Genomic DNA, 14,555 nt, shown 5'->3' on the forward strand with positions numbered 1-14,555 from the left:
AATCCACATAATAATTAAATTACATATCATCATATATTTATAAACAATATTTCTCATATTTTATACTAATGAAATAAATCATTCTTCCTTCAATGACATATTTTCTGTCTCTTTGGTCTTTCTGTCTCTGTATCTCTATCAACCATTCCTCTCTCTCTCGTCATCATCTCTTTATTTTTATTTTTTGTTTCTCTGTCCTCACAGAGACGAAATCATATATCGGTTCTCCATATGCAGGATCATCACATATACATGTGTAATTAACACACTTCGTAATCAGAGGAGGTACACAGAAATTTTCTGGACATTCAGCGACTTTTCGACATACATAAAGTGCTGTAATTAAAAAAAGAGCATAAGATTGTTAGGAATCAAATGCTATAAAATATTGTGCAAGAATTAAAGAATGAAAATTTGCATACCGTTAACGTTCATTGCAATAAGAAATAGGAAAAGAATGAGGGTCATAACATAAGTATACTTCTTCATAAGAAATTACAAAGAATTTGAACACTTTATAATGTGGAAAGTTTGATCTTTACACCAAATTAAATATTTTCCAGCATTTATAGAATTGTGAAAAATAAAACTTCCGAGATTAGAATTATTGTAGAATGTCTCTTTGGTATATTGAAGTGTTTTGCTTGCCCATTTAACTCAAATAAAATACTTTCTCGTTATAAGAGATAACATTTTTAACCTTTCATGATAGAAAAAGGTAAATCATGAAAGAGTAGTAATTCTACTTCTCTCTGTTTTCTCCTGAATCCTCTTCATTATCTTCATTCCCTCTCAAAATGTGTTGGTCAATATTATTTGGTTATGTCATTCTTTTTTCTTCATCCATGCCGAACATTTGAACATCTCATATGTTATGATCTGTAGCACGAACATTGGTATTTTCTAAGAGAATTTCCTCGATGACAATTTCAATAACGATGGGAGTTTTAGCTTGTAAAAGATATCATGGTCAGTCATGTATTATAATAGAAAATGTATGGAAGAGCAATTATTTCCTCGTGCAGCCGTTGAACAAGGCCGCCCACGAGCACCTTTGTCAACTTTCGCGGAACATAGGTATGGAGGTTATCCCTAAAGAGAATTCCTAAGACGATTCTTTTAGTGAGTTGGCGGAAAAAGATGATAGGATCTACCCATCCCACAGGATGGGTAGATGTCACAGATGATGAATTGATTTCGTACCTATGTAACTAGATTTTTATTTTTGTTTTAATAATTGATTCATGAATCAATTATTTTCAATTGTATCTTTCAAGTGGTATTTTTTGGTTATTTTCCTATTTTTATCTCAAAACTAAATGGAAACTTAGGAAAGTGCTTTATAAACATATGTATAAAAAGAACATATTTCATCTAGTTTCCTTATGCCCACTATAACCAGTTATTTCGGTTTTCTACTAGCAGTTTTAACAATAACCGCGGGTCTTTTTATTAGTCTGAATAAGATACGACTTATTTGATTTGAAATTTTGAGATGAATTGTAAATTTTTGAATTTTTTAGATATTCTATAGTTCCTTATCATGTCAATTGCCAATTCTTGGTCATTGAGATTCACGGTCAATACAGATTCCTATTTAAGGATAGATATTACCCCCACTTTTTTTCCTTTCAACCAAACTCAAATGATTGAAGTTTCTCTATTTGGAATCGTGTAACTGCATAATGAGAAATTCAACTAACTCTGTCTCCATTGACGTTGATTTGACACCTATGGGAGGAAAGGTAATCAAACTTTTTAACTCAGAAAAATTATTCAGCTTCTGCTTAGTTTTAATAATAATAATAATGTTTTTTATTGGAGGTTTGCAGTAATGTATAGTGAAAACAAGCAAAGGTTCTGTTTCTGTGCTTATTTGTAGAGATCAAGATAAACATAAACCTGCTTTGATTTCATTAAGTTCACATCTATAAGAATTGAGTTTTTAAAGTTGTCACCATGAGAAGGATTGAGGTCTGTTTGTATAAGCAACTAAATCAATCAAGTGCTTATACTATAAGTTTCTATGTGTAAGCTATTTCTGAGGGATTAACTCGGGGATTGAGCGTTTATCACATGCTATAAATGTTTATCACATAAAGTTTAATTTTTTTTTTTTGAAAAAACAAAATTAGCCCATTTAAATTGACTCTAAGGAGAATCGAATCTAAGACATACATTTTAAATTTGAGGGGGGTATTCGCACATAAGTTTTAAATTTGAGGGAAATATTTGCTACATAAATTTTAAATTTGAAGGGGTATTAGTACATAAGTATTAAATTTGATGGGGTATACATATAAAGTTAATTGTCATGTCATAGAGTATAACAGCCAACATAAACGAATGACCTAATTGACTATCATTTGACAATTTCATGAAAAGTTTTTAAGGTTTCACAAAATTTGAAAGGTTTTTGACGAAAATTATGATTTCGGAAGCTTATCTATTCACTCAAATTTTAAAAGTACCATGTTATTAAAAGACTAAGGGTTAATAATGCTTTTCACCCTTGTAATATATGTCATTTTCGGTTTAATTTGCATCCTTGCAAAACTTTTTTTTTTCTTCAAAAAACACCATTCCTCCATCCAACTCATCATATGCTCATATATTGCGCTGACTTGTTTTATTTTTTATTTTTTTAATTTTTATATATTTTTAAATGTCCGCATCAGATTTTATTTTATAAAATATCTGAAAATTAATTTTCAAAAATAAAAACAATCCAAAAAATCAGAAAAATACTCAAATTTTTTTACAAAAAAATTTTAAATCGAAAAAAAAATCAAATATTAAAAAATCAGAAAAAACAATAAGATTTTTTCGAAATTTCGGTTTTTTTTAAAAATTCAAATATTAAAAAATCAGAAAAATATTCTGTTTTTTTTCGAAAATTAGAAAAAACAAATTCGAAATTTTTTAAAAAAAAAGTCAGATTTTTTTCGGGAAAAAAATATTTTCTACAAAAACAAATTCTGGAAAATATTTTATTTTTAAAAATCTGGATCGAAATATTTATAAAATTTAGAAAAAATTTAGATGTTTTTTTTGAAAATTTTATTCCAGATATTTATAAAATCTTTTTTGAAATTAAAATTATAGAAAAAAATCATTTTTTTTTTACGAAATTTTCGAAATTAAAAAGTTCATTTTTTAAACAAAAAATATAAAATTTGGAAAATATTTTTCGTAATAATTTTTTTCCTAAACTTATAAAAAAGTTCCTGAATTTTTTTATTTTCAAAAATTATTTTTAATTTCTAAATTAATATAAAGGAATTTACATTATAATTTTTTTTTAAAAAAAATAGGCACAATTGCCACGTGTACCCTTAAAAAAATAAAATTAATTATACAGTTAGCACGCCACATAAGCATTTATGCACAGTCAGCATGTCACACAACGTACCACGTGAGCAAATATGCAGAGTCATAATGGGGAGGAGTGTTTTCTGAAGAAATTTTTTTTTTTTTACAAGATGCAAATCAATTCGAAAATTTTATACGGGCGAAAACAAAAATGATCTATATTAGAGAGGTGAAATTATTAACCCAAAGACTAATAAAAAAATAAGGTGCTACTTGCCGTAATTTCATAAGACCGAATACTCTAAAAGAGACCCACTCCCACGCCGATCGCAAGTTCGTTGACAGTGACTCATAGCCCTACAACTCTTCATTCAGCCACATTCATTTTCTTTTATTAAAGAGCCACTTTGGTGATAGCAGTCCAAAAATTAAAATATTTGTCAAGGACAAACATGAGTTGAAGACTATGCAATCAAGTAGCTAGTAAAAAAAAAACTAGAAAATTAAAAACAAAATAAAATATTAATTTGAATAGATGCAACTTATCGCCAACCATTTTGGTCCTGACTTTGCACCTCGCCATTATAATGATCCATGCGGCCTCATTATAAAATACAAAATAGACTGTGATGTGTACTCACTTAGTTGGTGTTTGATGTTAATATTGATCGTTAAAAGCTTTGTGAAAGACAAGGATGTATCACGTGGATCTAAGGTCATAGTGACCGAAAACAATTACTCTCTCCGTCTCAAAATGTAAGCAAAAATGGATTAACATAAGTTGATGTATCCGATATAAATTTTGAACCACATACATTAACTTTTATCGATCAATTTTTCCTTAGATTTTGGGATAGAGGGAGTACAATTCAGCTTATCAAATCACCAAATCCCTAAATCCTAAAATCTTAATTCATTCCTCCCTATAAAGATTTAGTTCAACTATAATTTATTGAAGTGACAAGTCTTTTGGAAGGCTTGAAGTGGTGAGACTTTTTGTATTTTAAAGATTGAAGTGGCAAGAGCTCCTTCTAAGGACGTATACAAGGAATACTAGATTCGATTTTCAGGAGGAACAACGATTGGCCAGTACGCATGCCTCTACGCACGAGCTGGATTAATATTTATTAATTAATATTAAGGAAAAATAAAATACTAACGAATCCCATGCATAAGGAATCAATTAATATTAATTTATTCAACAAATGCCACAAATAAGAAATCCGTTAGTTTCCCAATAATTTATTTGTAAATTACTCACTAGTTTTCTTTAAAAAAAATAAAATAAAGGGTACTATTTGAAGCAAAGAAAGTTGTATAAATTAAGACGGAGAGCCTTGAAAATCAAACTTGTAGACTTTCTTCTCTCTCTTCTCTGCGAGGGTGAACGTAGAAATGAGTAGCAAAAAGAATAACTCCGTTTCTGTTATTGTTTCCAACCCTAAGGTTCTTAATTGCTCCAATTGTTTTGAACTCTTAACCATTCCACTCTATAAGGTATATATGCATTTCATTATATCAACTTGTTGTCATATTTGATGCGGTACGTATGTACGTATGTATGTATGTTTCTGTTGATTAATTAATTGTAATAACAACCATTTACATATATTAACCTCTCTAGTAATAACAAGGGGAAACAACCATTTTGGCTGTGACTTTGCACCTCACTGTCACAATGATCTTAGACTCACGATAAAATACAAAATATTATCTGGGTATGGACCTATGTTGGCCAAAGTAAGGGTAACACTTCAATGACTTTGAGTTCGATTATTTTGATGATTTTGTCTCTATCTCTCTCATAATTAATAATTCTCTCTCATAAAAAGAAATTATTTTAATCACTAGTATATTGTTCCCTCTCATCTAAAATACACTAAAGTCGCCAAAATGCAAAATCACTCAAGCATTTTCCGTTGGCCAGTTCAGTTTGTTAAAATTGACAGATAAAAGGTTTTCGAGAGACAAGGATGTATGACATGATATTGCCTAAGTGGTTTGTGGTTTAAGAACGAAGAACCCAACAAACACAATGACTTTTGGAACCATTAACAGTAGAATTTCACATAAATCAGTTTAAAACACAATTGTACTATTTTGCATTATGATAATTTCTAATTGTTTTTTGTCACTTTAGTCCATAGATCCACATCATACATCCTTGATTGTCAAAACAATTGTCAGCTCATCTTTTAATGGTCAATTTTAACGTCAAGGACTTAATTGGTTAACATAGGTATACATTCAGGGACTATTTTACATTTTATCCCGAGTAGGGACCATTTTGACAGCACAATGCATAGTCAGAGACTAAAATGGTTGTATTCCTTAATAACAAATGAGGTCTATCTAACAAATCACTTATACTTTTTTTAAAGGGTTGAATGCACTTTTTTTTTTCCTTTTGCCATTTGGGCTATTTTTGGTTTATTACCTCAGTAAAATATTCTGATGAGATTCTAAGATTCTCTCTTTTAACCTTTGTGACATCAATTTATAGAATTTAAAGATTCTGATTACCCGTTGCCACATCATCTGTTTTATACATAGTTTTGAATGCAGAACTAGCTAACAAGCCTTGCAAAGAAATATTTCATTTCATTCTAGCAAATACTTCAAAGTCTAATTTGATGGTTTATTTTTTTGTTGCAATTCAGTGTGATAATGGCCATATTGTTTGCTCTACCTGCTGTGATAAACTTGAGAAGAAGTGTCCGAAGTGCTACATTAGCTCGAAACGTTGTAAAGCCATTGAGAATATATTGCAATCTATGGAAGAAATATCATGTCCGAATGAAAAACATGGTTGCAGGGAGACAATAAGTTACTGCAGAAATAGGAAGCATGAAAAAGAATGTATCTATGAGCCATGTTACTGCCCCTTTTCAGGTTGTGACTTCGTTGCATCATCAGAAGTGCTGTCCAGCCATTTTAGCCAAAAACACGGGGATTCTCAAAATAAATTTTCTTATGATCACTCCTTCATTGTCTCCTTGAATTCTAATGATGAAACCGTTGTTCTTCAAGAGAAAAACGATGGCCAATTATTTATCCTCAAAAATATTACTATGTTTTTGGGAAACGCGGTCAATGTTTGCTGCATTGGTCCAAAATCTTCTGAGTCCAAGTATAGTTATAATATTTTAGCTTGTTCTAAGATGAGTGAGCTGAAATTTCACACTTTTGCGAAGAATGTCCAACGGGTTACTTTGAAAACTCTTTCATCAAAGTTCCTTGTGATTCCATTTGGTTTTTCTGAACCTCTCGAGATAGAAATTTGCATCAGATCATTTCCTTGTGATTCCATGGTACCTCCTATATCCTTTTCTTTACTTTGTTTTTTTCCCCTATTAAATTCTTCTATCATTGATTACTGTGTTGGCAATTGTGGTACAGATGCAAATATTCATAAAGAAGCTGGATGGAAAGGTGTTACCCTTGAGGGTTAAGAGTTCAGACACGATATACAGTGTGAAGGAGAAGATTTTTAACAAGGAAAAGTACGCAATAATCGATCAACGTCTGATCTTTTCCGGTAATCAACTACCTGATCATCAGACCATTGCCAATTGCAACATCGAAGAGAAGTCAGCCATCTTCCTCGTCTTTCGCCTCATGGGCGACTAGACGACAACCAAACCATCGGTGATTACTACATCCAAGAGCAGGCAACCATCAACCTCATCATCCGCTGCCATCGGCGACCTGTATCATGAAGACAATCACCCTATAAGTAGAAAATTAATATATTATTGATAACATATAGCCTATGACTTTTGCTTTTCTTATTAAGAATTTGACTTTTTTTTTTTTTTTTGTCTTAAGCTGTATAATGATTAATTTTTATTGGGGATGATTTTCATTCAGCAAATTGAAATTTCAACACTAACTTAAATCATGTAGTATTTCTCACATGGATACATACATGCAGTAGAGACTGATTTATTCTTAATTGCAACACTAGAAGCAACCTGTTACTCTCCCACTACGCTCTAACCTACCATCCTTTGTTTGTACAACTGCTTTCATAGGTTCTGTACCTTTCCTTCTTCTATCGACATGCTCCTTCTCTTGCAAATTTTCCTCTTCAATATTTACTTTCTTACAAATTTCAAGAAAATGATCAATTACTTTGCATTTGGTATAGAAATCAGGTAAGTTTTCGTAATCCAACTCCACACAAAAAAAAAAAAATCCTACTATCTCAACTAGAATTTTGTGTCTTAGTGTTTGTGTCATATACTCAAATCCATATCTACAAGTACTTTAAAAAACTAGCCAAAGGTACGATCCGGTGAAGGTTTAGTTGCTAGTGCATCCGTGCAAATAGGTATGCCTACATTACTAGCAATGCCAGTATTCATGAGACAAACTTGTGCTAATGAGTTCTATTGCACCTTAAGGTTGAAGTCTTTTGCCCATGCAAATAGATTTACAGTACCTGGATTGATATTCCATGAAGCAATCGATCTACCCTCCTGACATCTTCAAGTGATGAGAATGAGAATTTGTAGAACCCCTTCCCTAAACAAAGTATTTCCCATTTAGATAGATCCTTCCATATCGGGCAAATTTTCTCTTTAACCCAACAACTGCGAGACGGGTACTTCCTTTCGGCAAGATAATACACCCGTGTAAATTATACATACAAGCTTCTAGCCCAGCTTGGTATTCCTCCTCTGGTATTGTGATGGTTAGCATGTCTTCCTTCACACAATGATTTTTAGATCTTGAGAATTATTAAAACATGATGTAAATCAATTAAATTATGTTCATATACTTTAATTGGTATAGGATTTGTTTGGTTAAACTCTCTCTATAGTAATCAAACTCCCAATCTTGATTCGGTATGAATTTGGATGAAAACTCAATTTTTTGTACTCAAACTTTATTGGTACATAATTCATATGATAGGAAATAAGATATATTAGTCGCGAATGTAGTTTGTTGCTATCATTAAAACACAATACTTTACTATAGAGTACAAAGAATAAATTTAACACAAACTATCCTACATTACGAAATACTTCTCTATATACGACATTAAAAGTCACATCGGTATCTTGACTATTCTCATCTATTATAAGTTATAAGCATCTTCAATTCTTCTATGGACTGACCATGTGAAAACACAACATTTGGCAAATATATGCCAACATTCGTTAACTATTGTCTTTGGCTTTTGTTAATAGTCATTGCAAATGAAACAACTATCAGAAATTGTCTCTATTGAATTAAACATAAAAGAAATCCTAACATCTGAAGGTGTAAGAGATAACCTTGGTATAAAAACTTTTTCGCCTATATTACTTCTACATATGACCTTCCCTTCAAGAACATACTTACCCATTCTAGTTATTATCAGTCTTGTACCGTTGAATAATCCTACTCTTTGATCTATATTCCTTAACATCTCTGGAACTCCAACCTTTAAACCTGAGCTTGTGATTTGGAAGACCAGAAGCAATAATTGTATTGAGAAATTTAGGAGTGTGAACATCATAAATCACATCACAATCTTTGTTTTGTGAAAGCAGGGAATCCTAACTCAAATAAACTTTTTGTAAATATCCTATCAAATCCAACATATAATCATTTATTTGATCAACAATTGAATTTGTTGGTGCTAATATAGCCCTATGTCTTGGATATAAGTTATATCAGTGATGCTATCTAATATATTTGGATAAGTGCTATCAACAATAGATGCAAGGGGATCACCAATAGTTGATATAAGTAAATCAGATGGAATATCAAGTGATATATCTACGTCATTTATTTCACCAACTGTTCCATCATCAATACCCAAAACCCAATCAAAAATCAATTCTCATTATGAAATTTATGAAATTTAGTAACCTTTATGAATAGAGTACCGATCAATGAAAAAAATATTGATTCAATCTTTGATTTTGGTTTCACATTTATGATGGTTTGTAGGTGAAAGGGGATGAAAGTTCAGAATGATCATGAAAAATGGGTTTTTAGAATTTTAAATGAAGAGGGTGGTTTCAGTATTATTATAAAATTTTAAATAAATTTGGGTGTAACTAAAACTATATGGGGTGAGATTAGAAAGAGTTTAAGTTATTTGTAAATTCCTTCAAAAAAAAAAGTTATTTGTAAATTAGTTTTCTTTTAAAATTATTTATTATTTTTTTTTTTGTCAAGTAGCCTTAGTGGCTAGAGCTCACACAATTTTATTGTGGAGAAGTGGAGTGTCCGGGGTTTGAACCCGATCTCTGCATATAATATGCAATATCCCTACCAACTGAGCTAAGCTCACGGGGGATTCTTTTAAAATTATTTAAAAGGTATTTGAATAGAAGAAAAAAAATTGCTCAAAAAAAAAAAAACACAATTAAGACATAGAGCCTTGAAAACCTAATATTGAAGACTGTCTTCTCTCTTCTCTACAACGGTGAAGTAAAGGTAACTGAACAACGGTGAACAGAAAAATGAGTAGCAAGAAGAATAACTCCGTTTCTGTGATGGTTTCCAACCCCAAATTTCTTGATTGCTCCAATTGTTTTGAACTCTTAACTATTCCACTCTTTCAGGTATATTTGCATTTCATTATATCAATTTGTTGTCATATTTTGGTGCAGTACGTACGAATGTATGTTTCTGTTGATTAATTAATTTTGGTACCATTCACATATATTAACCTCTCTATTAATAACAAAGGTAAACAATCATTTTGGTCTTGGCTTTGCACCTGGCTATTACAATGGTCTATGGCTCATGATCAAATACAAAATAGTCCCTGATGTGTACGCTGTTAGCCGGTCCTTGACGATAAGATTGACGGTTAAAAGCTTTTCGAAGGACAAGGATGTATCATGTGGATCTAGGAACAAAAATGACAGAAAGCTATTAAATATTATCTGATCAAATCCCCAAATCTCTAAATCCCAACTCATTCCTCCCTTGTTCAATTCCAAATCTTTAACCATCCTCATTCTTCTTCCTCTTCATCCGAATGCAAAATAGTACAATTGTGTTTTGTACTGATTTATGTGAAAGTCTGCTACTAATGGTTCTTAAATTCATTGTGTTTTAAAGTGTTTTGGACTTTGTACTATTTTGCATCGGGATGGATGAGGAGGAAGGAGAATGATTACAGATTTGGATTTGAACAAGGGAGGAATGAATGGGATTTAGAGATTTGGGGATTTGATTAGATAATTTCTAATTGTTTTCTCTCATTTTTGTCCCTAGATCCACGTCATGTCATACATCTTGTTCGTCAAAACAATTTCCAGCTCAGTTTTTAACAGCCAATTTTAACATCAATGAAATGACTTAATTGGCTAACAGAGGTACACATCTAGGGACTATTTTACATTTTATCTTGAGTCAGGGACCATTGTGACAGCGATATGCATGGTCAGGGACCAAAATGGTTGTATCCCTTAATAACAAATGAGGTCTATTTAACAAATCACTGTGTTCAAAGGGTTGAATTCACTTTTTTTTCCTCCCATTTGCGCTATTTTCGGTTTATTACCTCGGTGAAAAATATATGATGAGATTCTAACTTTGTATTTATAGATTCTTCTCTTTTAACCTTCATGACATTAATTTATAGAATTAAAGATACTTTTGCCCCTTGCCATTTAATCGAATTTCGGTTTACCCGCTGCCACATCATCTATTTTCTATGTACGGTCCAATGCCACAAAGGTCTAAAAGAAATGAATCTTTAAATTACAAATTATAAGGTTGGAATAAAAAATTATTAAAGAGGGTAACCGGAATTCGCTTTAACACTTTTTTAAATGCTTGGATAGTTATTTTAATTCTTGGAGGCTAATACTTATTTACTTTACATTAGGTTTCAACATTAGTAACATAGAAATGAATTATGAATGTCATAAATTTTGTATATCCTTCTAATATTGAGCTTTTATAGGTGTATGGTATGAATTTCTTGTATTGTTTCCCTAAACTTCGATACAGCGGCTACGTGCCATACTGCTATAGTGTTTTGGGGCCCAGATGCAATCCGTTATTGAGTACATAGTTTTTAAGAAGAAAAAGTTTAAAATGATTCACTTTGTGTTCACTACATCATTTATCCTTTTTAACAACAATCGAAAAATGTTGCCAGAACTAAGGAAAACGTCCCCTAAAGGTATAGGGGACGTTTTCCGAACATCTCCTATACGAGCGTCGCCTATAGTCTATGGGGACGTTTTTTCATGTTCTTTGGGCACAGTTTTTGAAAACGTCGCCTAAACCTTAGGAATAGGAGACGATTTTTTGGGGATTCTGAGGGGACGTTTTTAAATGTCCCCATAGGTTGCTTCATAAAAACGTCCCCATAGCTTACAGGCAACATTTTTAGAGTGTCCTTGTAAAATTTTAGAATTTTCCAATTATTTTAGAAATGTAACTATAGCTTAAAGGCAATATTAGAATTGTCAATTATAACTCAAACAAATCGAATTTAACAATACAACCACAAAAGAAGTAATATAATAACATAGTTCAAACATTAATTCAAGACATAATAGTAATCAAAATGTCAAACATTACTTGATAAGTTTAATGCTTCGAAATATAAGCCTAGCAAAATAACAACTATAGTTCGGACAAGTTTAGTGGTTTATCTACAATCCAAAATGTGGCTTAACTACAATCCAAAATAAAACACCATCCAATCATTCAAGTTTATCTTGTAATTCATCAGCCAAATCGTCCACTTCAAATTCATCACCGATGTCATTCTCTTAAATTTCATCATCTAGGTCATCCTCTTGAAATTCATCATCTATATCATCCTCCTGAAATTCATCACTTAAGTTGTCCTCAAGAAATTCGTCCTCAAGAAATTCATCATCTACGTCTTCCTCCTCATCTATGTCATCCTGTACAGCATCTTCATTGATAACTTGCTGCATAAGAACAAAATACATCAACCATAGAAAACTTGTTTTACACATTTCCCTTCCTTATTCTATCATTACAAGCTCATTTTTAAGTTTCTGCAACTTATGCCATGTTATGCAACAGAGAAAGAAACACAAAATGCAGAAAAATAAATCACAAGTTTGCACAAACACCACAAATTGCATAAACAATTTATGCATAAAATTCTGCAACACAATCAAAATCCGACTTTGGACATGCATTTTAAACAATTCAGCCAAACAACATAATCATAAGTTCGCACAGCTCTAATTTAGACCCAACATACGCAAGTTAACAATTTCAGACACTTGCCTACATTCCAAGTGATGTCATTACTAACAACTTTTTGCATATATTAACAAGCAAAATATAACTAGTTTAACTCAATTACAATAACATAATCAACAATATTTCTATATATGGTTACCTTTTCAGGACATGGAGTATAACAACATAATCAACAATAACATTAATCTCAACCTTTCGCTTTAAGGAAGTTTTAGTTACTGTTCTCCCATAACAACGTAACCTACCGGGACGCTCCTTTCCCATAACAGCTTTAAAAGCTTCAGTATCACTTCCTTTCTTTTCAACCATTTCTTGAAGTTGGGACTAGCAAAAAAAAAAATTCAAGAAAACATTAACTAATATTATAAACAATGTTTGCCAACAATATTAAGTAAACACAATTTAACGTAACTGTAATTTTTTACATACAAATACTTTTCCAGTTTCTTCATCCAATTGTTTTCCTCTACTTCCTTTTCGAGTTTCAAAAAACATTTCTAATTGAGTGGACTCTCTTTTTTCCTTTTCACGCTGCCCGAATCAAAATAAAACATCCCATGAATTAAAATGCCTCTCGTAGAAACCAGACATGAATTAAAAAAATGCTCAAAGAAACCAATCATCCAAGGAATACTTTAATTGAGCGCGAAATTTACCAGTTTTTCACGAGTCAGAGAGAAGTTTTGGGGACCCATTCGATGCAGCCACTTCAGTTGAGCTCTATTTCTAGCGTTACTTTCAGCCAATGCCTGCATTTAAGTTTTACAGAATTATTATAATAAATCTTACTTGATTATGACATACATAGAAAGGTGCAAAATTATGCACATACATTAAAAAAAAATATTAATCTTACTTGTATAGGCTCCTTACTCCAGAATTCACAAAGCGCCCTAAAATGAGCTATTGGCACCTTTGGAGGACGATGTTTAAGTCTTTCGGTCATGTTGGGATACTTTAGAAAATGATGCTGCTTAATCTTGTACTTATATCTTCTCCATGCATCTCTAACAGTAGTCTCAACCCAATCTCGTGCTTCAACCGACAAGATAAACTTCCGCTAAAAAAAAGTATAAGAGAACACAAGATCAATAAATTAAAGACTATAATAATTATACATTCAAATTCATAGATACACCCACATACATTAGCATATCTCCATACACGGTTTTTATTTTTTTCCGGCATTCCTGACCAGTTGGTATATTTTAGAGGACAAAATGTTGAGTTCCTAGCCAATGTTCCCAGGAAGAGGCTCAAGTCAGATACTACTTTTTTAGTGGGACCGATAGGCTGATCAACATCATTATAGGTCACTTCTACTCGCTCTTCAAAAGTTCTTGCATGAATCTTTTTGCACAAAGTTCTCCCACGAGTTTTTCTTTGAGATATTCCTACAATTTTATAAAGTAATTAACATGACAAAACAATATCACATGTTGGTTACCAATATATAAAGAATACATGAAATCATTATTATGAAATACAAAACTAATTACCTTGTTCTTCTTCTCTATTTGTGTTTTCCTCTTCTTCATTGACTACCGGTTCTCTCGAATCTTCCACTCTATTTTTGCCAGACAGTGGCTGATTTTTACTAGAGCTAGGGTGAAAGTTGCTTCCCGGTTTTTCTCCATTGTTTGACTTGGTTATACTTTTGATGCAGAACTTGCTAACAAGCCTTACAAAGAAATATGTTTTTTCTTTCTAGAAAATGCTTCAAAGTCTAATTTGATGGGTTTTTTTTTTTGTTGCAATTTAGTGTGATAATGGGCATATTGTTTGCTCTACCTGCTGTGATAAACTTGGGAACAAGTGTCAGAAGTGCTCATTGCACATTAGCTCAAAAATGTTGTAAAGCCATTGAGAATATATATATTGCAATATATGGAAATGTCATGTCCGAATGAAAAACATGGTTGCTTTTCTGAACTGAACCTCTCAAGATAGAAATTTGCATAACCCCCATGGTACCTCCTATATCCTTTTCTTTACTTTGTTTTTTCCCCCCTATTAAAGTCTTATGTATTTTATTT

General features: G+C 31.9%; 2 protein-coding genes across 2 annotated transcripts; one reads left to right on the forward strand and one right to left on the reverse strand.

The window, feature by feature from the left end:
- The first annotated feature begins 4,650 nt into the window (after positions 1-4,650).
- Positions 4,651-7,212, forward strand: LOC11425847 (E3 ubiquitin-protein ligase SINA-like 7). The gene is made up of 3 exons (XM_003614873.4): positions 4,651-4,809; positions 5,973-6,623; positions 6,712-7,212. Exons 1-3 carry the CDS (start codon positions 4,708-4,710, stop codon positions 6,940-6,942), a joined length of 984 nt encoding a protein of 327 aa, XP_003614921.1. The 5' UTR covers positions 4,651-4,707; the 3' UTR covers positions 6,943-7,212.
- A 5,942-nt stretch (positions 7,213-13,154) lies between these two features.
- LOC11437061 (uncharacterized) lies at positions 13,155-14,351 on the reverse strand. Its single transcript, XM_024784882.2, has 5 exons — positions 14,311-14,351; positions 14,019-14,200; positions 13,666-13,913; positions 13,376-13,579; positions 13,155-13,268 (listed from the first exon to the last, which is right to left on the reverse strand). The coding sequence occupies exons 1-5, from the start codon at positions 14,349-14,351 to the stop codon at positions 13,155-13,157; spliced, it is 789 nt and encodes a 262-aa protein (XP_024640650.2).
- Between the last annotated feature and the right edge of the window lie 204 nt (positions 14,352-14,555).

Source organism: Medicago truncatula, chromosome 5, assembly GCF_003473485.1.
Source record: "Medicago truncatula cultivar Jemalong A17 chromosome 5, MtrunA17r5.0-ANR, whole genome shotgun sequence".
Classification (NCBI taxonomy): Eukaryota; Viridiplantae; Streptophyta; class Magnoliopsida; order Fabales; family Fabaceae; genus Medicago; species Medicago truncatula.